The sequence below is a fragment of the Alligator mississippiensis genome, chromosome 9, assembly GCF_030867095.1.
Source record: "Alligator mississippiensis isolate rAllMis1 chromosome 9, rAllMis1, whole genome shotgun sequence".
NCBI lineage: Eukaryota > Metazoa > Chordata > Crocodylia > Alligatoridae > Alligator > Alligator mississippiensis.
Genome location: NC_081832.1, coordinates 76,570,212 through 76,597,309, shown reverse-complemented (window position 1 = coordinate 76,597,309; position 27,098 = coordinate 76,570,212). Strand labels below are relative to the sequence as shown.

Genomic DNA, 27,098 nt, shown 5'->3' with positions numbered 1-27,098 from the left:
CACCTTTTCCAGATGCAGTTGGCTATGAATAGTGGTGTAGGCTTAATGGTTTCATTGCCATGTTCCCAGGAGGATTTGGGGGATGAAAAGATAGCAGTTGCACTATTCAAATGCACGTACCTATATATTTTTTCAGAGCACCTAGAACTGATGGATGTTTGCAGTGTCTTGCACGTGCATCTTTCAACTGACAAACTCTCTGGTATAGGCCCTAGCCGTTTGGCTGGTGGGGAGATGCTTTCATTCAGAAAGAAGAGCAAGCTGGGTTCAAAAATTGGGTAGCATGCGGACCCAACACCATGACGTACTCCGCCTTCAGATGCATTTGCACAACTTTTCCCGAGTTGAGCGGTAAGCACCTGGGGGCAAACACTCTTCCTATGGCTCAAAAGGCCTGGGGGTGGGCAGATCCTTCTACCTGGGTGGGGTCTCATTGACTCCAGTGGGATTCCCTGAACCACAGAGATCCTGCCATGGGGATTACTTTATGGGACTGAGACCCACGGGGTGCTGTGCGGACTCTTTGGGGATCAAACCTGTTTCACTCCAAAGGGCAACAATCGAGCTCTTGTCATGAAAGACTGAAATGCAAAGAGCCATGCTCATGGCTTTTTGCCCGTCCAAGAGGAGACATCTGGCAGCTGTTCTAGGGATGAATTTGGCCCACTATTTCCTTGTCTCTAGATAACACCACCAGGGTCAAAGTAAAACGTCAGATGTAGTCAATGGAAGCAGACGGGTGTATCCAAGGGAAGCATTCAGTTCTAAGTAACACTAAAATTATTTCAATCTTCCAAAGCAGAATAAAGGTTAATTAGCACACCATCTGCAAGGGATGTTGTTAAGCAATGATACGAAGGAATAGCTAACTTCTGTGAAGGAATAGCCAATTAGCACAGTCAATTCTTTGTGGACTTCCTGGCTATAAAGATAACTAATGTGATATTTTGTATCACACATTATATGTTTTATTTAACGGTGTCATTTAAAATAACGGATTCTCACTCCAGTTCATCTGGAGTATACAGAGCCTCCCATACTTCACCATGACAGGTTTCTTGATAAAAGATTTAGCTGCCTAGGACATTTCTCCAAAACATGTCATTCTAGGTGAACTTTTGACAGGGAACATTTTTATTTGCTCATCAGTCTTAGAAAGGCTGACACACCCGTTTAGGTGCCTCTGGCGCCTGCTTTCCTGTAAGGCCTACACACGTGCTCCAGGGTGCGGGGGGGAGGGTGTTTTAATTAGAGTGGCTCCTGGTTCTAATTAAAATGCCGCAGCGTCATGTGTATTCAGTGCCCCGTGTTCCAAAATGGCCGCCGGGGTGCTTTAACTAAAGCTCGTTGGACAAGTTTTAGTTAGAGCTGCCATTTTGAAAGGCGGGACGCTGAATCCGCCTGATGCGGCAACGCGCTGGAGCGTTCTGATTAGAACATCTTATCAGACTCGATTAACCTAATTAACCTAATTAGATTAGCTTAAATCAATCCAACTCATTTAATCAATCTAATTAGGGTGCGGAGTGCGTGGACGGGCACCCCCAATTCTCAAACTCAGGCTTTCCCATTTCTTCTTTCTTACAACATCTCTATTGCTTCTTAAAACGTGAATTAGACCTTCCTCTCTTTTCCCCTCTCATTCCCTTTCCTCTGTTTTGATCACCTGGCTTTTATGGCACAGTTTTGATCCTAGATGCACTAGACCGACCCTCTGAATGCTGGGTAATCCAATTAATCTAGGGGCAAAATGCCCTGGGCTGTTCATACTAAAGGAACAGGTTGGGAGGCAGGTTTCCATGCATTGCAAGGAGAAGGCTGTATCTGGGTTTTCCACCCTGCTCCCATTCAAGTCAGTGTCAACATCCTTATTGTGGCTTGAGTGGGATCAGGAGCAGGCCTCCAAGTGCAACTTTGACTGCTGAAAACATTTTATTTGCCGTCTTGTGGCTTCCATGCAGAAAATAAGGAGGAAAAAAGATTAAATCTGGCCTGAAATCCAATCACCTGGCCCTCAAAACACATAAAGAGAAGCAATATGTTTTGGAAGAAATAAAAGAGGGCCCAACAGGTATACACACATACACAATTGCACACACACAAATATGTTACTGTGGGGATTAAGGGGCTGTAGATATTCTCTGACATCCAGGTGCAAATGCTTTCTGCTATCACGCACAAAATGTAGGAGAAAGAGTCTGTGGACAACTATGCACCCCAGAACTGAGAGCTGGTATGTACATCTCAAGCCAGATATCCATCTTTCTGATACCGTGGGTCTGGCTGGTAAGCGAATCCTCCCAATAGCCCCGCTGATGAGCCTCCGAGGAGCCATGGGCTTTTAAATGGGCTTTTTGAGCATTGACTGCATATGATCAGGTCAATACGGTTGTGCTGTCAATGCAATACAGGCTGTCTGGGTCTTGGCAGTGTATTAACTTATCTTGGGTTACCAATAAGCTGTGCTCCTTTCCCACGCTTTCTTCAGGAAGACTTTGGAGCAATGCAATGGTGCGGATGCCTCATTTGGCTTGGAGGATGTAGCATCCTTTATCAAACCAAGCTGTGGGGGCAGCTTTTTATATGTTGTGCGCTAACGTTCGCTATCCCGATGTACTATTAAACGATTAATGACAGCTAGTTAAAGCTTCTCTAATGGAAAATAATTCAAATAAGAAGTATCATAAAATTTATCTTTTTAAAATTCAGCTAAAATGATGATTTCCACCCCACCATTTTTGCCATGAAAATGAACCGGGCTTTTGCTGTGAACATACCTGACATGCCTATCCCTTCTGGGAAAATCACGAGAAAACGTCCCGTCTTTTGAAAGTGGTCCTGCTCCTACTGAAGCCAATGGCCAAACTCCTGTTGACTTGAAAGGGAACAAGACCAGGGGCCCTAAGTTCTCTTGCCAGGAATAGGACCTGCTCCTTAGGCTATTTCTACCCTCCGCACCTTAGTCAGGTGATTAACAGCTGGGTCTTAGTCTCACCTGGGTATGATCATCCCCACTGCAAAGACCTACCTACATGACTATGCCTTTCTGTTTCTGCACTTGCCCGTATGCAACCTGAGGAATATCTTGTGGTTCGTTGAGCTGAGTTGCTCTAGGCCTCATTCCCAGTCCATTGTGCTCACGACAGAACTGATCTGCCCTTCAGAGGGGATTGTGGGAAGGTCACTGGAGGACTTGTAGCAATCCAGTGGCTTTGCCTGCATCTTCACTTCAAGGTGGGTAGGTCCAGCAGAAGGTCCTGTGGGAGCCCATGTGCCTCACTAGGTAAGCTTGTTCTGGCTCTAAGCCCTGCAAAACTCGGTCAAAAGATTTTTTGTGTGCGGATGGTAGAGGACTAAACGTCGGGAAGAGCCCGTGTTAACGGTGCAACATCAACAATATCACCATCCTGCGTGTCACCTCGCCTGGTGCATGCTGTCATGTGCAGGGCCCCATAGTGAAGACAGACACCACATGACGACTGTAGAGAAACTACTGAAAGTTGGACAATTAAAACAACAACAACAACGCAACAAAACGAACAGCGTGGGACAGAAAACCGACAGCATCTGTTCCAAAGAAGCACCAACAGGGCAAATGGAAAATCAAGCATTTTTCCTTTGTTTTCCGATTGCTTAAGGTCTAACCGTGCTCTGGAAGTGTGCCTGCTACAGGGAGGCTTAGGCTAGGAGGACTGAGCTGACTTTTGGCAATGTTCCTCTTTCTTGGTCGATTATTTTTAAGACCAATTTTAATGGCTTCCTCATGTGCCATAAATGACTGGACTGGGCACGTTGGGGGTTATTCTGAACATCAGTCCTGAATCCTCATTTCCATATTTGCAAGACAGAACATAAATGTTGGAGCGAGCGAGCTGGGATGCCCCCGTGAAGCAGGGACAGTGCATTCACATCTGCTCCGAGGGACCCAAGGCACATCATTGCCTGAGCTATGTCTGAAGGGAAAAACTGCCTTACGGACCTCCTGCCCCCCATTCAGACATGCCGATTCTCTCAGGGGAGAAACGGTGTCCCAAAGAATATGTTTTCCTAGCCAACAAAAGAACAAGCTGACTAATCTGAGTGAATGAATCCTGACGTTGAATGAGGACACGGTGGCCCTTTGGCTTCCCAATTTTCTTGGAAGCTTTCCTATCTTTTTAATTGCTTGGCATCCTTCTTACCAGGACGCCATTCATTTAGCAAGTCCTTTTCTCGTCCATCAGCACAGGTCCCAAGCGGTTCATTCAGCTTGTGCTCAGACTTGACCGAGGAAAACCTCCCACTGGCTTCGGTGGGACTCTGGATTTGATCCATTGTGTTTGATGCCCCGTGGTGCTTTCAGATAAAAGACTATGCCCTACCCTCCTTTCCCGTCTGTACATTCTTTTCCATCAGGTTTTTCCTCTAACAATATAGATATTTTTTATACTTAGTTTTGTCCTCCTTTGATGGAGGGCTGGTTGGGTGACATGGACATGACTTGGGAAGCTCTGTTAATAGAAGGATGACCGGACTAACTCCACGAGTGAGATCTCGTCTGTGCTTGGCCCCCTTCAGCCACCCACCAGCAACTGGCAGAGCTGCGTTGGCGCTAACACGCATGTGCCGAGAAGGAAAGCTGTTATTTGCATTGGTTCATGTTCATTGTGGCTTGAAAGTGGGGGAAAAAAAACTCATGGGTGCAAGTAATAGCTTTCCTTGGGTAGATGCAGGGCTTTGCCCCATGTAGCTACACCAGTTGCTGGCCAACAACGACTAAATCCCAGTACATACAGGATCAAAGGCCATTTTCCTTACTACAGTGTTAATGGAATTAAATTGAAAGCCCTAGTTTTATTAATCACTCTTACCATAAGAAGACCAGGTTTCTCTTTTTTTTAGCATCCCTAATGCCACAAAACCCTCTCATTTTGCTTTTATTTGTCCACTGTGTCTTCCTGGGCAGATTGCTTAGACTATCTTTGTCAGGGTAAAGAAAATAAGAAAGCCCCATATAAAATCGAAACGTTGCTGACCCTCGTTTCTTCTCTCTACATTCCCAAGAAGCAACGGTGGGTTTCTCGGTGCCTATGCATTGCTTTAGGGGGCTAAACGGAGACCTGCAACTGGGAAAAGCTGCTTTCCATAACGCTCTTTCTATATCCCTGGGGATTTGCAAACGTATTTATAAGATCTGAATTCTGTGCTTTTTGAAGGGCTTCACTCTCTTTTCTTTAAAGGAAGTCTTTGACAACATTTTGTTTGCCAGTAGAGGCTGGCTTTTTGGCACGGGCCTTTGACAATGGCTGGTTTGAGCTCAGAAATGTGGAATGGGCCTCAACAGAAAGGTGCCAGCTGCATTCAAATTCACTCCTTGACAGGCTGGAGCTCTCTTCCCTTATTTTGTTTTAATTGCAAGGATGAAAACCGCTTCATTTTCCATTTCGGCCCTGCGCATTCGTGTTTCTTTGCAGACACACACCAAAATACTTCTACCGTGAGACCCCCCTCGGTTCAGCCAGGAGCCAATCCGGGGCCATCCCACACAGTACAAAGATATGCATTTCACACACCCCGGGGATGAGCGTCCTTTCAAAATAATGCTCAGTTAATCAACGGGTACGAGACAACAACATCCCTGCCGGCTTACACAGTGCAGCCACTTCCGTGGCCAACGCATCAGTGGGGAGCCAATTTCCAAATGAAGGGCTTGAAGAAATTAGTCACTCCCATCACTGCTTAATGGAAGCCACGTTGTTTAATCCCCTGGGCACCCTGGGATGGGTTGATGCCTCCCCGACCCCCCGCAGCTTTCATGATTACTATGACAATGAAGGTGGAGCCATGGGGATACACTGATGTATTGGGCTACACAGCAAGGAGAAGCAAATCCAAGCTACTTACCTCAGTGCAGACCCCTTTGGCGTTGCAATGCCATAGCCTTTGGAATCCAAGTTACCTCCCACCTTCATTGTGTCGCACGGCTTCCGCTGCTCGATGTACTCGTTCATCGTCGACTCCAGAAGGTAGGCATACTTCCCTTTCGACTTTCTCACCCGGATCATGCCCTCTTCCGTGGTCCTCACAAAAACGGAGGGCTCGGCCGATTTCATGTATGTCCACATCTTCTCAAACACTGCTATTTTAGAGCGCTATGCGGGGCAAAACATAAACCCAGCAAGTGTTATACGGGAGGTGGAAGCGGAGACTCGCGTTTGGCTGGAGTGGAGGCCTATGACTTGGCTTTGCTGAGGAAGGATATCTATATTAGAGGTGGTTTAATGGGTGACTTTGGGTCAGAGTGAGCTCTTGGGCACTTACAGCATGGACTTTCAGGGTAAATGTATGTCATTCACCCTACCAACTATGAAACTATGAACCTAGGAAGCACAGGTGGAAGGAAGAAGCCATGTGTGACGTTATACAGCCCCATGGAGAGCACAAGGAAATGGGAACTTAACCTCCTCATGTAGCAGGAGATGATCACAGGCTGTAAAGATTATACAGCATCATCAATGGAGAAACAAGGGAAACATTTAGATGCAGAAAAGGCAAGGATGAGGGAGCATGTCCGGGAAATAAGGCCTGGAAGTGAGGTAAGAAGGAAACATTTTTAACCATAAGAGCAACTGTCTGGCAGAGCAGACCCTCAAGGGAGGCAATAAATTCTTCACTATTGCAGATGTTTGAGAACCGGTTAGGGAAGATGATGATGGAAAGGATGCCGGGCGAAATCACGCGCAAAGGAGGAGACAGACTGGACAGCCATCATATGATGGTCCTTCCTGGCCCTGCTCTCTGTGCTCTTGCCGTAAGTAATGGCAGCTTATTTATACATGGTAAGTGGTGCCATTTAATTACAGGGCAAGCCAAATAGTACTTATTCTGTAAACTTGAGTTGCGAGTCACAGGATAATTACTTCTGGAGCTGCTAAGTGTAATTACTTAGTAATCTGCAGAAGCATGTAATTACTGTATATTTCAAGGGTATTTACAGTGTTCAGCAAACCACATGCGCTGGCATCCTTGTGTAATGCAATGAGGGGGCTGACTGGATGCTTTGCCCGAAAGTCTTCCTCGGTTTATCTTACCCTAAAAAATTCTTTAGTTGACCCAGCTTCCAGGGTCCCGTAGGCGATCTCTGTCTGCTTGGCCAGGTCCTCTGCACTCTCGATTGGTGACACCATCCTTTCGACCGTCAGGAAGGCAGCTAGGTTAGCCGTGTAGGAGGAGATGATGATGAGGGTGAAGAACCACCAGACGCCACCCACAATGCGGCCAGAGAGAGATCTGAACACGAAGGGAAAGGGTGAGGAGGATTAACACGAAGGAGGTGAAGATACAAGTCACCGGTATCAGCTGGGAGATTAGTACATGGCTTCATACCACATCGCAAGCTGTCAAGCAACATGTACTTTCCCCACCATGTCCTGGGCAGCTCAGCGCTCAAATAGAAGGATGCTTCTTTATGTCTTTTCCTGGTCAGGAAACAGACTTGAGTAAAAATCCACCCAATGTTTTTTTCCCCCGGGTGGAAACGGCTGCCAGACAAAATTCATGTAATTTCAGATTTTCAAATAGAAAAGCACAGTGATATCATTCACTGGAACATTTAGATTCCAAGGTTGAATTGTAGCTACGTGATGGAGAAATCCATGCATCTGTGTCAAACAATAAAGACGTCCTAGTTCAACTATCGACTGTTAGAAAGGATGGTAAAATGAGCCAAAAGGCCTCAAAGCATGCATTTGGATTTGTATTCAAGGGATTCATTGGCTGGAAGCCCCATTACATCACAAGCAATTGCATCTTACCCATTTCCCCCTGTATTAAGCTTATTTAGAAAGAAGCAGGACGGGGCATTCATATTTCACAGGGATAACGATGGGCCTCACTTCCTATCAGTCACTTGGGAGGATGTTAAATCAAATTGCATTTAAATGCGCTAGACCAGATCATCTGTATGGCAGGGTGTTAGAGGAATGTGCTGTCTAGCTTGCAGAGAAATGAGGGTCCCCATGAGACACACCAGCGTCCCCGTAGACACCAAAGCTCAATCCTTGCTTTCTGCAGCATCTCTTTCAGACTCTGGGTCACTCCCCTGCATGACAGTTATACAAATACCTCCTTCAAAAGAGGCTCACAGGTCGTCCTGTGTTGGGCTTTGCACGAGATAAAGCATCTCGCTGCCACCGTTTCCCATGGACTCCTGCGTGTGAATGCAGCTTGGCAAACAAAACTGCACAGATCACTGCTTCGGCTAGGAAAAAACCACATGGCACTAATCGCAGACATTAGAGATGGGAGAAGACCGAGTTAACGTAGTCTGTCCTCCAACCCACCTCTCTGGATGATACATTACTGCTCTGTCCGGTCTATTTTAAATGCCTTTAATGGGAAAGTAACTTTTTTTCAGGTATCGGGCAATCACCTCATTTATACCAACCTGACCTGAAAGCTCTTTAGTTAAAATTGTTTCCCTTTGAGCGCTGTTTCAGAGAGACGCCGTCTAATGGAAACCAGGGACCACATCTGCTCAGCAACAGAGCTCTTCCAAACACATTTGCAACTAGCAAGGCAGAAGGGAGGCTGCACATTTTTAATGTTGGAGAAATAAAAGCCAACGCAGCACACTCTGCCAGCTTCACACTCCCGGAAGAACCATCACAGTGGTTTTTTGCAAGGTCCAGACAGAGAGAATAACAAGAAATGCAACCACAGTAAATTATAGGGACAAAACATCAAACTCTCCTCTTTTTTTTTTTACATCCCTCTTCCAGGCTCATGGAAGTCAAACCAGCTGGAGCTATGCACTTTCTTCAAGCAGCAATACGAGTGTGCTTCAAGCCAGCATTACATCCCTTCTTTCTCAGTCCAGAGCCTGTCTCGACCAGCGGGATAAATGGCATGGTGGCTCCGTTATGTCAGTGGACCCATTCCCACCTGCAACCTGAGCTGGGTGTGAAACATTTCAAAGCAATGCAATCCATAGTTCTGGACAGAGTCCAGGCCCCTGACCCAGGTAATCTCTTGTTCCCACATTGTCTAGACCAACAGGTGGTCTAAATCAGTGGTTCTCAACTTTTTTTGCACCAGGACCCATTTGTAAGCATCAAAGACCAGTCCCGACCCAGCGCCCCTCACTCCCGACTCACTGCCCCCTGCCCTCAGGTCCCAGCCCCACAGTGTGTGGGGCATGGGGGGGTCCCAAGCAGCCCCTTGGAGGCAGGAACTCTGCCAGCCTGTAAGGGAAAAGCCCCCATTTCACAAATTTTCCTCCTTTCATAGTTTCCTAGGTGTAGGGTCAGAAAGGGCCTAAGTAGATCAAGTCCGACCCCCTGCCCTGGGCAGGAATGAAAGGAGAACTCATTTGTCGATCCATTTTTAAAGTTTGTTCGCAACCATTTCATATATTCTTGCGACGCACTTTTGGGTCACAGCCCACAGGTTGAGAAACGCTGGTCTAAGCAAGAGATAAGGCACTTCGGGGTGGGAATAGTGTAGAGGAAATTGAACAGATGCTACCCTCCTATAGAGGGTTTCAGCCTTCAGGAGGCCAATGCCTTTTCCCAACACTAGCTTAGACTTCCTGGGTATGCACCTCACTACCTGGATAGAAATGCAACAATTGGCTGTTGGTTTCTGCTCCCCCCAAGAAGAAAGCACTGGCAGAGACAGACAAACAGACCCTCTTCTGCATGTCAGAACAGGGTGCCCTCAGTATGAGAGCTGGTGATACAAGGAGTTTCCTGTGCGACCTTTAAAATGATGATGTCTTTGTGTTTGATGTTCATCTGAGACAACGTCGAGGGGCAGCACGTGGTCCTCATTGCTACATATTCACCTTAGGAGACAGCACCTTAAGGCAGACCCCTAAATACGTGGCAATATACTTGACAAGATTTCAAACTTGATGGGGAAGGGGCTGTCTGTTGTGTATTTAAAGAGCATTTAGTGCAGTGGTTCGACTGCAATATGACTGATAAATAGATAGCAATAATGAATGGAGAACGTCAATGATGATCACACATCACGTAGTCAGATGCAACTCAACCAGACATGCCTATGACTTGATACCCCTGGCATATGTTAGGCAGATGGCACTCAACTTGGAATTATCTGGGTAATGAGGTACATTAATCACTCTGAACCAATGCCCAGTACAAGAATGTTTTCGCTTACCAGCCATAATGACAGAAAAAATGATAGTAGCCTCTACAATGCAGTATCATCTTGCACCACCGCCTTTGTAGAGCAAAAAGATTCAGCCTTGCTAGTACCTGGAGTAATGTTTTCAAAAGCACCTCTGTGACTTTGGACACAAAGTCCCATTTTCCAAAGTCACTTTGATTTTTATGACTCATTGAACATTGACAGAATTGAGGTTCTCTCTATACTATGCATGCACAGCTGTGACTGCAGCTTATGTTGACATGCCCAGGTTAGCTTTAATTTAGCTAGCCTGCGCGTCAGCAGCATAGTCACAGCAATACAAAATTTGGTGCAAGTCAAAACTTGCTCAAATAGCTGACTTCTTGGGTGGCCAGCCCAAGCTGAGCTCCATAGTGGCTATACTGGTACCACTACATGCCCCTGCTGGTTTGAAGCTAGCTTGGGTTCATCCACACCACACTGCACTATAGACATACACCGAGTCTCCTAAGTCACTTAGGGCACCTGTGCACACCATCGGTTTTAATCCTCATTAAATTAAATAGGCTTATAACATTTAAGCTTGTTTATTTTGGAGCGTCACATCTATGTTTACACGCACTAGGTTTTCAAACGAATTAAGCCGGGTCCCTGGTTTAAAAATCGTGATGTGTACATGAGCCCTGAAGCACTAACAGAGAATCACCTTCAACTTAAGTGACAGAGGTTATTTTTTAAGCCAACTGCTTAAGCCCCAGCACAATCCATTAATTATCCCTAATGAACAGCCTGGGCTTGAATTCTCTTGCATTTAGTATTCTCATGTCTCCTAGTCCATGCCAAACATAACATTAAGGTAGTCAGCTCTCTGCTATCCTGAAACAAGAGCCAGTGACTGAGCACTCTGTTAAAGGAAGGAGAGATTTTCAGGATTTAGCACTCACAAGGATGTGCCATGGGTCCTGACATTTGGATGTGTGTACCTGACCTTTGCATTTATTAATATTCATCATCATATTAATTCTTGGGATGAGCAGGATTTTTTAAAAGAATAAAATCTGTGAAAGTGAAGAAGATCACAGTGAAGCAAAAGGTTTTAATTAATGTTCAGTTAAATTAGAGATGTGGGAAACGGTGCAATAGCTAGATTAGCCAGATGGATTTCTTTTACCTATATTATTCCCTCTTGACCTGGAGTCTCTCTGTCCCACTCCCTCCAATCTGTGACCATTATAATTGCTTATAGTGACTTCATGCCTTCTCCCCACCTCTAGTTAACTCTTGCCCTCATCGCTCTAGCTAGCAAAAATGGCATATCACTACTGGAATATCACTATTGGGTTCACGTTCCTCTAGGAAATGAGAACTGTGTATGTATGTCCTCTCTGCAGCACATGATTGAAATTCAAACTGGAATCTGTTCTGCGGGAACCTGCGATAGATATAAAAAATGCTTTCTGTGAACTGGGAACAAAAAAGCCACAATTCTAATATTTCCTCCAAAATGAAATTTCTGACAAAAAATTGGCTTGGGACCCTGGAAATGTCAAATCTGGATAACGCTCAGAGGCTTCACTTCTAAAACATGTCATTTCAGCAAGGGGGAAAAAAAAGCGTCCCTTTGATGAGCCAAGACATTTGATTTCCACATTATTATTTCAACTCTTTGTGCATCTCAATTAAAAGCCTATATAAGATACACAGCAAAATGATACGTAAACAATGTTAACATTGTCTGAATTAATAATTAACATTTCCATGCATGCCTTAACGCAGGAATCAAGGTGATAAAGCTGAAGGGAATCGCTTGGCTTTCTCCTTTTGCTGATGATTTGTTTTTACTTTTTTGCTGTTACAAATATAGTTGAAACCAAGAGCATTTTTGCATTTTTCCAACTGCTTCGTTGCAAATGCTTTGGCCACCTCTATTGAAAGCGCCCAGGGATGGCCAGGGAGCACAGCATCCTCTCTCAAGGTAGCTCCTGCCTGCCTCGTTATTTAGGGGAAGGACCTTACAGAGGACAGGGCAAGGTAGCGGGGGCTTTGTGGTCCCCCTTGCCCTGCCTTGCTGGGGGGTCCTGGGCCAGGAACATTGCATGTAGCTGCCGCCCAAAGATGCAGCCTGCCTTAAGGGTGGATGATACAGGATCAGAGAGCTAGCGTCTGCTCCAGATCATTTCTTGAAGATTTCTACACCTGGACACCAAAGCACAGTTCCTTACAGCATAATTCTTGTGCCTTGCAGTATAATTGTAATATATTTTTTGTGCTTTGCTGTATTTTATGATTCTTTGTCTGAACTATATGCTCCACTGGCGTGAAGCTTAAGAGGAGCCAGGAGGAACGGAGGATCTCAAGTCATGCGGGCATAGGCCGCAGCCAACATCCATCCTTGTTAGCATTAATTTCTCCTTTCCCTTATCCTTCCAGCGGGCTTTCAATGCAAATTTACCTTGCCTACCTCATCAACGGCCTCTAGTTTTTGTCTGGCGGTGCGAAAGAATTAATTACAAATTGTGCCTGATCAGGCAAAAGTCAGACAGACCAAGAGCAATCAGGATCTGTAGGGAGACAGCAATGGTACAGTTCAGGAGCTTCAGAATCCCTCCGCTTCTTGCAGGTTTGATCCATTGAACTGCATTCAACTCCTGCTTAAAAGAAATTTTAAACCCCCCTCTCCTTTCCTGCAGGACAGGGGGACTGTGGTGCTCCCGAACCGCACGCTACTTCTGACAGTGAATAAATGCAAATCGCCCGTCTTCCCATGAAGTGAGTTTCTTCTCTGTTCTAGTTTAAGCATTGATGGATTCTTCACAGGCAGGAGAAAAGCATCCAGCTAATCTCCCATTTCTTAAAACAAAATGCAATCCCAGATCAGACAATTTGCTCTTTGATCTTATCCCTCGTGGAAGGTAACTGAAACTAACAGGAATTTGCATGTGCTTTGCAATCTTATTACCGAGCGCACCGGTTCTCTACCAGAATACATTTTATAAAAAAAAGATTAACAAGACCATCATGAAATATACAGAATAAATCTCTTTGAAAAGTGTTTGAGGAGCTTCTCGGCTCTCCCCCCCGCCCCGTTAGAATGCATTTCTTGTGGAGAATTATGCTAAACCGACAGTCTTTTAATTAGAAATGCAAATCTGGGATTCTAAAGCCATGATAGCTTTGGGAGGATTTCCCAGATTTGCTGTTAAATTCATTTCTAATAAAGGCTTATTTAGTTGACTGACATATTTGTCAGTGACTTAATTTATGCAAAAAATGGTGAATACATTTTTCTTAGACACCTGACTACAGAGCAAATGCAACTTCTGGTCCTGGACATGCACACTGAGTCGATGCTTTCTACTCAGTTCACCATTTCCTTCATGCAGAACTGCCCCTAAGTCACTTAATGCTGGCCTGTATCCGCTGCTGGGGCTGGTAGGGGATTTGATGCAAACGTTTCCAATGTCTGATGGAAGCATTGGCTTAGTTCTGTGACGGGTTTGAGCTTCAATGCCTACTCTGAGCTATTCGTTTAAGCAAACCCTAGATCTCAAAGTGAATCTCAGCCAATAAAAATTTCATCTTCAAAGCAAGGGTCAGCTCTAGGTTTGCCCAACGGGTTTAGGAACAGCAGAGGATATGTTACAAACCTGGTCTGGGATTGCTAGCCAGCTAAAAGGGAAGTTTTGTGCACTTTCAGCATCCATCATGCAGATTTTGCACTGCTGAGGAAGTTATTCTCTTATACTTTCTTGCTTCCTGTAGAGTTTTGAACGACCGACCGGCTGGTTTGTGACATTTGACCCATGCTTACAATGCAGGGTTTGCTCCCTGTGTTGTTTTTATTACATTTCTTTTACTGCTTGCTGACTTGCTGAATTTGCGCATTGCTCATTTCTTGACTCTGCTTTCCTTGTATGAGGCTGGAATTGCACTGAAAAATGCAATACCGCTCATATACGCATATGAAGAAGTTTTACCCTGTCATTTCTCTCCCCAGTGTTCCCTGTGGAGGGAATGAATACATATTTTAGTTAAAAACAGCTGCCCTCCTCCTGTGCATAGATAATAACTAATGCATAACCCCAAGCGACTGCTCAGTTAATTTCCTTATGGCTTCCTGGCGACCGGGTAGCTACCACTGCTAAAGAAGTTTGGTGATCCAAAGAGCTTTCTGTGATGATTCACGTGGCTTCAGGAGCCCACAATCCCCTGCTGCTGTTTTACACCCATGTACTTCCTCCTACACATACAAAACAGGGCTAATCCTACCTCATACCTCTGCAGGCACAGTGAGCATGTCTACATGTGTGCTTTAATGCACATTAGCCTATTTTAATGTGCACTAAAGTGACACAAAAACTGTGCGCTTCTGCTAATGCACATTAAAATAGGCTAATGCACCTTTTTCCAATACCTCACAATGGAGGTACTACATTTAATGTGCATTAGCAAAAACCCATTAATGAACATGCAGATGCGCCCAGTGGATGCCTAGACACATGCAGTGAGGCTGCTCCGGTGCACTATAATTACAGTGTGTTGGAGCAGACTCGATTAATCGCTGAAGTGTGGTAATTACTGCACTGCAGCAGACTCCGGTGTCACGTGTATCACCTTCCCCACAATGAAAAATGGTGGTGGGGGCATTTGACTTTTGACCAGCTTTATTTAAAGTGCCCCACCACCATTTTTCAGAGTGGGGACGCTGATACATGTGACGCTCTGGGTACTTTAATTAGAGCAGCTCTCAGAGCATGATATATCACCCTAATTAAAACTGTCCTAATTGACCTTACCCCTCTACCCTAGGAGCATGTGTATAAAGACCCAGTTAGACTTAACAGGTGAAAACCTGACCCTAGTGAGAAAATCTATGGCAAAATTCTCATATATAGAGAGTTTGTGTTCTCTTTATATCTTATTTAGAGTCTATAAGGTGCGAATCTACCCTAGCTTCAGGCTAACACAGTGAATAACCTCTCTCAGAAGTCCCATTGATTCGCCGGGTTTTGTTTCTGGGTGACTTCAACAAGCGGCCAAATAATCTGTACTCTATTGGTGCAGTGTCATGAGCTTTGGCCATGCCAAAAAGGCTGCTTTCCTCTTCCCCTCGAGCAAAATTTTCACTGTTAAAGAAAAGAAGCCGCTCAGAGATTTGTTTTCTCACTTTGGTGACATTTGTTAGCTTTGTTGAAAAAATCTCCCCAGGGGACAGGGCATCAAATCAAGATGAAAGGCCTGGGAGAGCCATTACTCAGGGCCTCTCTCTATTCAGGTGGCACAGAACGTGCCAACACTTGTCCTTGGTCTTAAGGGGTGACCTATTGTGCTAATCCTTGTAGAACCAACAGTTCCTTCCCCAAATTCCTTTTTTTTTTGCAATTATTTAGAGGCAAGAAGTAGTTTCTTTAGGATGAATTACTCTCCTAAGTAGGTCCAGGTTTCATATAAATTTCCTTCCTCGTTTCTCCATGCTTGCTGTATCTGATTCAACAACCTATCGCCCTGACGAAGGGTAGCACCGGTGGTACTCTTCTGCGAGTCCTCTAAACCTTTGCCATGTGGAAGAAAAGTAATGTCTCTGCCACAAAACCGGCCTCTCTCGAGAGGTTCATACCGACACAGAAGCACCTTTGCTTTCATCCTGGCCCCCTTAATATCTTCCGAACTTCCAGAGTGGGAGGCTCAAACCACAAAGGGGAAACAATGACAGCAGTAGTCTAATGCACCTTTACTTGCTAAAATCCCAAGGGCTATTTTTCTTAGGAGGCTTTGGGAGCAACGACAGGGAAGAAAGCCATCACCTCCCTTGCCCCATCTGTTTCTTCTCGGCTTCTCCTGACTCCCACTGAGAGACTTCCCAGAGTCAGGGAAAGGAGAAGATCATGCAAAAAAAGGAGAAAATCATGCTCTGTATCTGTCCTCTTCTCTCCACCCATTCCACCCTCTTCTGTGAAGGGAAGAATGGAGATTTTTAACTTTTGCCATCTCACTGAATTGTGCTTCCATGGAGTTTAAAGGGCCATGTGGTCATCTAGTCTGACTACCTGTACATCATCTAGTAACTTGTGCGAGTTGGATACCTAGCACACTTATGCCCCCTTCAAAGATGCCATGTTAATAGGGGAGAAAGGATCCCTGCTTGATCTAGTCTATGCCATCTATTCCAGCTTTTTGGTGCAGCTGGAAGCTATCATAGTCTTACTGGGTGCATCTACATGTGCATTTACTGTGCAGTAATTTAATGCGCAGAAAGTTACTGTGCAGTAAGCTGTTCTTACGTGCAGGCCAGTCCACACACTCAGGGTTACTACGCAGTAAGGCATCTACACATGCCTTACTGCGCAGCACCTACTCAGGCATAAATTTGCTACCTGCATCATGAAGCTAGTAAATTTATGCCCAAGTCAATGTACTTACTGCATAGTACAGTTGCACACGTGTAGACGTGCTCCTGTACTGCACAGTAATTTTTGGTTACCGCGCCATAACCTAAGTTACAGTGCAGTGATGGTGCACGTGTAGATGTGCTCACTGCTTCCTTCTCTGTGTCTTTCTTTCTATTTGCTCTTCTTTATCTATAGCACATTGCTTTATTGAGTCCTCCACTTCCTGTCCTTCTCCATTCTCCAGTTCATTGTGTCTGACTGCTCATCTGACTTCACAGGGATACGCACAGGAATTAATTAGCATTTGCAAAGTGTTTTGAAGTCCAGTGAAGGATTCTGTAACTCTGTACACTTTCCTAGGGCCTTTCATCTGAAGATCAAAAGCACTATATGTGAGTGCTGCAGTGACTGAATAGCTGCTCCTCTGTTTGTGGATCTGAGGGAAAGCAGAAATGGTTCTGGGTAGCCAACCATCAGAATGACCATATGGGTTTCTTACTCGGATCAGTCGCTTCAAAATACATGGCTATTTATGGAGACCTGTTCGCCACCTGGCTAGAACATGGAGCTTTATGGAGAGACCGGGCACAGCTCATCTCTTTGCTCTGCAGGTACAAATGGAGGAAAGCTACCATCAGGCATGTGCAACAGGAGACTGGCTGTCCATGATCTTTCATTCACAGGCTCCTTCTGACCCCAGCAAAAAACCCATGGACGTTGGTGCTCACTCCTCCACACACCATGGGGTTCTCCAGAGACCTTCCAGACATCCCATGCATCTGGATGGGGTCTTTAGAAAGGTAACTCCCAGCTCAGCTCCAAAATGATCCTTATCCAATCAGCCACCTCTTCCTCCGAGATGCTAACACGGGCTCCACTCCACGCCGTGGATCAGGCATGCTGCCTGCTTGAGACTTTGACCAGCCTTCGTGGATCCACTGATCCTCAGGGAAGCCGAAGCAATCAGTTCCTCCCAATCCTGATGGTCGTAGCTATGCTAATGACCACAGAGTCCTCCCGAAAATACCTGGACCAAAACAAATTCAAGTATTTGCCCAGCTGGAGCTTCTATCAGAGAGAGCCAACCATGAAATGAAAGAGGAGGAAGGGGACAGAAAATCTTTCCGTGGCCTTCTTTGCTCCAGCACCCACAGCGCTGGGACTGCTGCTTCGGTGAGAAAGCTCGGAAATAGGTATCAGGAAGAGAAGCTGAAGCCGCTGCTTTCTACCGGTGCCTTTTTAATGTTTCAAATGGCAGCTCTGCCCCAAGAGGAGGGGAAGAGGAAGAAGTGCTACCCTGGGGAGCTCTGTTTGCTGGTGGATGACTTCCCTGATGATTTCCACCCTCCGTGTCCTCTGCCACCTCACTGCAATCCTGACACGTAACGCGCCACTCTCGGATAGCTTTATACGTACACCTCGGCTCTCTCTTGGGACATATCTGCTCCGGGGGCGCAGGGACTCAGGTGGTGTCTCACTCCCACCCCGACAGCTGGCCTGGAGTGAAAACCTGTGTGAGGAACCAGGCAGATGCTCCAGGTGGTCAGAGCAGCTGCAGATGCAGCCGAAGCAGGGGCCGGAGGCTGGGAAACTCTCCTAAATCATAGCTTCATAGAAAATGAGGGCTGGAAGGGACCTCAGGAGGTCACATCTAATCCAACCCCCTGGATCAGCCCCAACTACATCATCCCAGACAAGGCTTTGTTTAGCTGGGTCTTAAACAAAGGATGGAGAGTCTGCCACCTCTCTGGGTAACCGGTTCCAGTGCTTCACCACCCTCCTAGTGAAAAAGTTTTTCCTAATATCCAACCTCAACCTCCCTTGCTGCAACATGAGCCCATTTCCCCTTGTCCTGCCATCTGCCCCCACTGAGCACAGCCCAGCTCCATCCTCTTTGCAGCCTCCCTTATATATACTACCCTTCTTGCAAACCGAGGGATCAACACAACATGGGCTGCTATCCCCCTGTTCTCTCTGCTTATGATCTCTATCCCTTCCCTGACCTGGCACCCATCTGGTCTGTTCAGCCTGGAAGCAATTTGGGGCACAGGATGTCTCCTACTCAAGTGCAGGGGGGCCTCCATCCTCCGTTAGGCGTGATGCTCATTAACAGGATTCATGAATACTAATAATGAGCCCAACTGTTTACTGAATTAACTTGCCCAGTGGCTATGCTGGGGTAGGAGCACTTATGGGCCAGATGTGACCAATACCACCTTGATCCCAAGGAACCTCCCTCCCCACCAATAATGTGTTGTCAGAAAGTCTCTCTTTCTGCAAAGAGGGTTGGTTTTGCCAATTCAGAGTTGTCTGATGGGCACAGAGGATATTTTATTGACGTCTCTGCCAGATCTGCTGGCCACCAACGATATGGATGCCACAGGAGATGCCTGCAGAGTCAGTATAGAGAAAACTTCTTTGTACAAAAGCAAGGTATCTGTCAGGGAAAGGCTCTCTGGGCTGGCCCACATACCTATGTATATCTGAAATTACCCTTCTCTTGCCTCAATCCTTTCTCTCTCCAGAAAGGGGGCTCAGCACCTGGTCTGCACACATGTAGCTATCTCCTGGCACACAACTCTGTGCACACTCCCACAATCTGCAGTGACAACCCTTCCCTGAAGCAGCTTTTCATCCCCACCTGTGACCATGATCAGCTTCTCCTGCTCACTGCTTTGGGACACCTGTGAGGCTGAGTTGCAACACAGTGGGTGGTGACATGATTGCGTTTGCAAATGCATAAAGGAAACGTGTGAAGAAACACCTCTCCAGCACCTTTGGTGAAGCTTGAATCAAAAACAACGCAGTTGCAACTAGTCCAAAACACTAATTAAAGAGACCTGCTTCCCCTTCTCAGTTGATTGCCAGGCTGTTTTGACCACCCCTGGGTAATGCGGTAAATCAGCAAGCTGCAGCTGTGCCTGCTAGCTCTTCATGTCTGAAGCCAGAACCATTTGAATCCAGCCCAATGCTCAGCCAACTGTGGATCCAGGCAGCATGCAGATGACATCCTACTGCCGATAAAAGTGATGAACAGCACGCTGGGGAGTTATTTAATGGAGTTTCCTTGTGAAAACAGATCCAAGACTTCCCATCTTATGTGTCAAAATGTTCTGGAGTGGTAACATCAAGTGCTGTGTAACTGGCACTTCTGCCAGGGAGATGAGGGTCACTTAGTTCCCTGCAACCCTTGGTGCATGAGAAAAAACACCCGGGAAGCCCAGCTTGATATTAGAAACATGTGAGTGAGTGTGTCCCAAACTGGTTTTAATGCTCGTCTGCCCTCAGCTGTGGCTACATTTGGGGATAACAGGCTGTCAGAAAGAAGTCTGGGTTATTCGTATAGTCAGGTAGATGGAGCCGGCGCTCCATATTTATAATGCATGGAAATGCCAGGAATTATTTCTTTGGTTTAGGGCTGAATTACGCCAGCACTTTCCCAAAGATATTTGCTGATTTAAGCTTTCTCTCTCAGTCCCATCCTCACCTCTCCAAGTAGAACATGAGAGCATGAGGAAGGCCTTGTCCGTGGGCTGCAGCATCGTGGCTGCCATGGCACGTGTGCAAGTACCAGGGCCGGACACCGTCTTGGACAAACTGGGCAGCTGCCTGAAGCCCGGACAGAAAGGGGGCCCCAAAATGGTAATTTTTATTATTATTATTACCATTATCCTCATCATCATCTTGGGAGAAGGGGATCCCGATACTAAAACTTTGCCCAGGGCCACCAGGAGTCTAGGTACGGTGCTGGCAAGTACCTAAGGAGAATGGTTGAATCTGATTCATGTGGTTCCCACGTGGCCCACGATCCCCTGCTGCTGTTCTGCACCCATGTGCTTCCTCCTACACAAACAGAATAGGGCTAATCCTACCAGATACCCCTGCAGACACAGTGGGAGCATCTACATGTGCGCTTTAATGTGCATTAGCCTATTTTAATGCACATTAAGGAGTCACAAAAAACCATGCACTAATGCGCATCAAAATAAGCTAATGGGCTTGCAATTTTCTGAGCTTCCTTCGCTCAGTGCATTTTATCAGTACAGGTGGTCATCGACTCTTCAGGGCTTGCGAGTGTTGCCTCTGCCTTCCGACCCAAATTTCACCCCCCTGGGTCAGATCACTGCAAAATCAATCGGTACCTCTCTAAAAGGGAAGGAGACATTTCCAGAAGTGAAGAGACCCATTTCATTTTAAAGACTGAGTCAAGCCCAAGTTGCAACAACATTTAAAAGAAGAAGCTAACTGGCCCCAACCTTCTTGCTGAGACGAGTCCTGTAAGACCCCTCAGTTCACGCCTGGAAAGCAGCACGAAGCAGTTGGAAAGAGGAGACCGAACATCTTCCAGCCTGGAGCTGGCTTGCTCCCAATGAAAGGAAGGGCAGCTTTGACATCTGCTTTGCATTGTGCCCCGTCTGTCTTAAGCAACAGAATCAGCAGGAAGTTGGCAGAGCCACTACTGCTCTCACTGCCAACCTCTTCCTCTATCCACATGAAAGTCCCTCTTGAAGACAGTTGCTCCCAAACCCTTAGGGCCAGCAGACAACTATCAAGCCTCGACATTTGTCATGGACAACCAAGCTTTTAACTGAAAAAGGGCAGACGGGTGGTATCAGGATGATTTATAGGCATCACAAATCACCAGTGATTCTCAGGCCACAGTTTGAGGAAACACTGGTTATATTTATGAGGAGAGGCTGAGGGAACTGGGCTGATTGAGTCTGGAGAAGAGAAGACCGGGGGGGATTGAATAGCAGCCTTCACCTCCCTGAAGGGGGGCTGCAAAGAGGATGGAGCTGGGCTGGTCTCAGTGGGGGCAGATACAGGACAAGGAGCAATGGGCTCAAGCTGCAGCAAGGGAAGTTGAGGTTGGATATTAGGAAAAACTCTCTCACGAGGAGGGTAGTAAAGTACTGGGACAGGTGACCCAGAGAGGTGGTGCACTCTCCATCCTTGGAGGTGTTTAAGACCTGGGTAGACAAAGCGTTGTCTGGGATGATGTAGTTGGGGCTGGTCCTGCTTGGAGCAGGGGGTTGGACTGGATGTGACCTCCTGAGCTCCCTTCCACCCTCATTTCTATGAGTCCATGACCTAAGGTATCTTTTGGCTGACCCGCAGCAGGGAGCATTTAAGTAGAGATGTGACCCTGGTTCAAAGAGGACATAACATACTGGTGAAAGAGGCAGCTGTTCAGACCCTTCCAGGATTGGATGTGCCACGTAAAATTCCTCCTGACGTCGAAAGAAACCTTCCAAGGCTGGTTGTGCTGTCTTAACTCCACTGGTAAAGTTAGAGCACTACCATTTTTTTTCTGTCTGGACACAAGGCTTAACTCTTCCAAGCTGTCATGAGTTTGGATCCTTCTGAGTTAGCCACCCAAATTTGTTGAAGTGCATTCTGGAAACAGGTAAGACTCAAGTGCTATTCTTTTCCACACTTCCTTTCCTGTAGGTCTTGGTGAATATTTATTAACTACCTTGAACACATGCCCACCATCAGCAGCTTCTTACTGGTCCTACTTCGCATTTAACAAGGGCTTTTTGCAACTTCCTAAACCGTTGGGTAGTGTTGTGCACAGCGTAATGGTTTATGGCCTGTTTCAGCCTTGCCTGATTTCTGCCCATAAATACATTCATGAAACTGTTTGCAATTCTGAGCAATTTCTGTCCTTTTTCCCCAATCTGAGCCCAGCTCTGTTGCATTTCAATCAGGACCTGGAAAGCACAGGTTCAGAGCTTCTGGGGGTAGCAATGATCAATGCAATCATCTGCTCTTTCTTGCTGCTGAACCCGGGGCAGAGATTTCCATCCAGCAATTTCTGAACGGAGTCTGATGGAAGCCACGGGAGCTGTCTGGCCAGGCAGCCAACTGAGTTTTCAGGCTGTTTGCTGATATCAGACCGTTTCAATTGCAGTGCATCTTTTTCATTGCCAAAACAGCTTGCCTTCTGCACACCCCGACATCGCACACAGCTCTAGCCTCTGCACAGGGACACTACACAGACATTACCCCCAGCTACAGCTCCAAGATTATCCCCGGGTGTCACTGAAATTCTCCCCTAGTGTTATGACACTTGACAGACACTTCTCCCACCGTATCTGGAAACGTCCATGTCCATGCTTCCTCAACGGAAACCTTTTCAAGCACGGATCCAGAGCAGGACACTACAAAAACCATTTCATACACATGCTGCACACCCCTGACCCAAGTGGCTCTTCTCCAGAAGCATTAGCACCTGAAACCAGCATACACCAATACCACCCATCCCATTATACCCCATGCAATCATGGAGTCCTCAAAGGAAGTATATCCATGACTATTTAGCCATTACCCTGGCTCTCTTTCATAACCACAGCAGCTGGCAAATGGAGATGCAGTTTTAGGCAGCTGCCTGGCACAGAAATATAATCAGGAGGCCTGGGTTTGTGGCCGACTCTGGGATGCTCAATTCTTTGGTTGATGGAGAACAAATATGATAGTCCCCTAATGGGATGGGAAATGGTTGATCTGCCTATGTAGCTTGTCTTGCCTCAAGGCAGGATGGGTGTACAAAATGTTTCACTGTGGTGCTGCCAGCTGAGATAAAACTGCTGTCATCATGGTAGCCAACAAAGATAGGGAAGACAAAAACACCCCATAGGGAACCGGACACATTGCGTGAACACGCTGAGCAATGGCCACAGCAAGTGGATCATTTTTTGCCTGGAAATATTTCACGTCAGAAAATGCAGCTTTATTGCCATCCACATTTTCCATAGAAAAAACACTGATTTCATTAAAAAAATTTCAGTTGTGCTACTGAGAGGAAAAAAAAACAACCCCCAAACACCTGGATATTTCAAAACACTTTTTTTTCATTTTGAAAGCAGTGATTTAAAAATGATTTTTTTTTCCTCCCCAGAAAAGTTGAATTTGGATTATAGAGTGTTGAGGGTTTTCATGTGATCTTTTTTTCAGGCTTTTTCCTTCCAAAATCTTTTTTCCTAACTTTCAATTGCCCATCCTGAACTGGACTGGAACCTAATGGCCAAAAAATGTTGAAACCTCTCAAGAGCAAAACCTGTTTCTTGAATAAACTAATCTGATCTGAACGCACGCACAAGTTAATAAATGGCAACGGAGCTGAAATGCCTTTCTGAACACATCTGCTAAATGCCTGATAATCAGCGATGAGATGACGACCTTTCCAAAGCTGATTCATACCCCAAATGCTCCAGCTCTCTGAATGTCCCATAGATCTTTGTTTCTCTGATAGCCAGAATTTCATGAATATTTTGACAAGCAGGGAACAGTCAGCCAAGAAGCAGGTCACAGCAACACTACAATTTTCTTCATACAAGAGCTTTGCGGGCGCTTTTCGGTATTATCCCTATTTCCTGATAGAATCAGTTCTTATTTTGTTCCCCAGACTCTCACTGCCTTCCCAGTATGTGTAAAATTAACTTCTATCTACAGCCTTCACACAGAACAAATGCATTTCAGCCTGAAATTTCCTTTGAACAAAAGAAAAATAAAACCCGAACAATCAGGTGGGGGAAAAAAAAAAAATACACCTCCCGCTGAGACTTGTTACCAGAGCACGTCTGATTTAGACTTCACAAGGGAATATCCACGCAGAAGATGTAGGTACCAATCTATGGGATCACTTTTCCGACTACCACAAACTCTGCATTGAGATTCAAAATCAGGCTGGGAAAGACTCTTCCATAAGATGGGAGCTCCAACCAAAATACAAGAATAGATCAGACCTCCAATGTTGGCCAATTTGGGGTCAACACCCAAAGCCACAACTTATTCTTACATCTCTAGCAGCCACGACAAATGCCCAGAACCTGAGTCCTCCTCTTCCTTCACTGGATATATTCATACCTAAGCCTTGGATTCTCCTTCATCTCCTCATTGCATGGGAAGTATACATCTACCACTGGAATAAGGATTTCTCACTTGACAAATATATAATTTGCCTATATGAAAAATACTTACTTAGAGACCTGTGAACAGGGTTTAGTTTCATGTTTTTTTTTTTGCCTTGAACTACAAGAAGTGAGATAAAGTGTGTAGGGGGGAGACTTTGTATTATTAGCCATATTGCTAAAAAGCAAATAAATAAATGCTGGGTCAATTATGCAATGTTTCTTCCATTGAAAGAAGGCAGGCTCACTTTTTTTTTTTTTTTTGGATAGAAAAGGGATGGCAATTTACAGAAAGGAAAAGCAAAAATTTGTAGATGATGACTGAATCTTCAAATTCTGCATCTCTTTTGCTCAACAATTCTTCTTTGTGAAAGCTTTTGTAACACAGCTCCTTTCTATCTTTGGCACTTCACCCAGCTTTATAGTCAGCTTACATTGTGCCAAAGCTGAAATGGCTCTCTTGAGTCATTTTTCCAAGGAAAACAATAACGACAAAACAAAAGGCGAGTAAAACTGGGTACAGGGTGGGCGGTTTTGTGCAATCTTTCTTGCTCAGTGTTTTGTATTTCACAACCAAAACCTACATGGATTCCTTGCCGTCCGACTTAATTAACCTCTAGAGTGCATGGATAGGTTAATTCTCTTTGTTTTGGCCCGTTTCTAAATGGACAACTGTGACTCACAAAACAAAATATATGGCTCGGGAAAGAAAGGGGCCCTTAAAGGATTAAAAATGAAGAAGCTGAAGGAGGGTTCATGTGGGGAGAGCAACCAACCTTGGTGAAATATCACATCCTTGCTGCATAAAGGCTCCCAAGGAGAACCAGAGACTGTTAAATATCCCAAATTCGTTAGTCTGATCAGCAACTGGCTGGTCGCGCCCTTCTTCAAATTCCTCGGTGTGCCACTCGTACGGGCTGAAGCGGCTGACCAGGAAGAGGACAACGCTGACTCCGATGTAGGCAAAGACGATGCACATCCAGATCTCATAAGCCAAGGGATCCAGAAAGGAAAACACCCCGGGCTTGGATTTCTGAGGTTTCTTTATCATGATGGAGATGCCTAGGCTCATAAACGGTTTGGAAAAGTCGATAACTTCTTCTCGAACAAGGGTGATGGTCAGTGGTGCAACAGCAACATCAGCTCTCTGAAAAAAAGACGGGGAACAGGTTCACATGCTGGAGAGAACATGCCCCGATAGACTCTACCCCAGCCTCCTTTTTCTTGTTCCTTCTCTCTCTCTCTCTCTCTCTCAATCCACTGTCGCTCTCTGATATCATAGGGTGGTTTAATCAGGAGAAGCCCATGACAAAAGAAGGGCTAAAAAAATCTCATCAGACTGGCATGTTATTTTCTTTTTTTTCATTACTGATGATTATTTGTGTTTTAAAATCACAGCTTTTTGCTCCCCAACCAGTCAGCTCCTCTGGTCTGATTCACCCAGTGATGTCATGATTCCAGGTTTCTGACATCCCATTTCAGTTTAAAAAAAAGGAAAAAAATTAAAAAGGAGAAGAAATCGTATCCTGTAGACGTCAGAAGGGATGGGAGAAAAGCAGGCTGATTGAGGGATAACACCAGGGTGTTTATTTGCAGCAGGAGATGCTTTTTTATTCTATGATGTGTCAGAAGGGGAACATTTCCATTGACACCTGTGGCAATTTTGTTTATTTTACAGTGCTTCGGAAAATGGAAAGTGTACTGTGTTCAAGGGTATAAGGATACGCTCTGGCTAGGGACAGGCATTTCGCATAAAGCAACATAAGGGATCGGAAACTGGTTCAAATCTGTAACGCAACAGAAGTTCAGTGCACATAAACCACTTTCAAAATGACCAAAACCGATTTAAGATAAACCTGGATGGATACAGTATCAGACTGAACTGATTTAAGTTTAATTGGTTTACTGAACTTCTGTCCGAGATCCCCTCTAGGTTCAAGTTAACTCACAGTCCCCCAGCATCCCAGGATGCTTTTCACCTCCTCTGCAATGCCACCCCCCCCCAGCATGGGTGCATTAGCCTTGGCCCAAGCTGTCTGCTCTAGCTGAGCAGTGGTTTGTGCTCTAGCACCCGCCTCACCCCCTCCAACTTCTGGTCTGATCCACTGCATTTCCAAAATCAAAAGTGAATGTCTGTTCACTTGCTGATTGGTTCAATCTATGCAGCTTAGACTAACCTATGAAGACTGAATCTATTCAGCTTTGGGGTTTTTTTACTGTACTTCACCCTTGTGGGACTCCCAAAAGTGACTTTCAGTCACCTACTATGCTCAGGTGCTTCCATAAGCCTGTGTCTTAATTACTTTGTGCTTGTGGCTGGTCTCACTTCACATGCATGGCCAGTCTAAATGTATTGCGTGATGAACCAGTTAATTGCATAATATATGTAACATGTAGATAGATGTGCAGCACTGTTGCTCATCAGGTGGTTGAGGTGTATATGGTGCCTGTTTGGCAGTGATGAGTGAAAAATGGAGTTGGGGGAAATCTGGAATTTCCATTCTGACATTTCAATCATGGTTTACAGTCCAGGTCAGACAGAGAAGCTATAATTTTGGATTTTTTTTTTTTATGGAACAGAAATGAAAAAAGGGGATATTTTAAAAACATTTTCAGTCAAAAAACCCCAACCCATTGTTTTACATTTCTCAAAGCAAAATATTTC

At 45.5% G+C, this 27,098-nt stretch overlaps 1 protein-coding gene across 3 annotated transcripts in view; it reads right to left on the bottom strand.

Annotated features, from left to right (window-relative positions):
* Positions 1-27,098, bottom strand: part of GRIA1 (glutamate ionotropic receptor AMPA type subunit 1) — a 141,331-nt gene that overhangs the window by 13,888 nt on the left and 100,345 nt on the right. For all 3 annotated transcript variants that reach the window (XR_009454830.1, XM_006264269.4, XM_006264268.4), the window contains exons 11-13: positions 25,210-25,580; positions 7,071-7,269; positions 5,884-6,131 (exon numbers count right to left, since the gene is read on the bottom strand). Coding sequence is in view for 2 of the 3 variants with exons in the window: in XM_006264269.4 (XP_006264331.2) it covers positions 5,884-6,131; positions 7,071-7,269; positions 25,210-25,580 (818 nt within the window). In the remaining variant the exon portion in view is untranslated. The remainder of the gene's footprint in view (positions 1-5,883; positions 6,132-7,070; positions 7,270-25,209; positions 25,581-27,098) is intronic.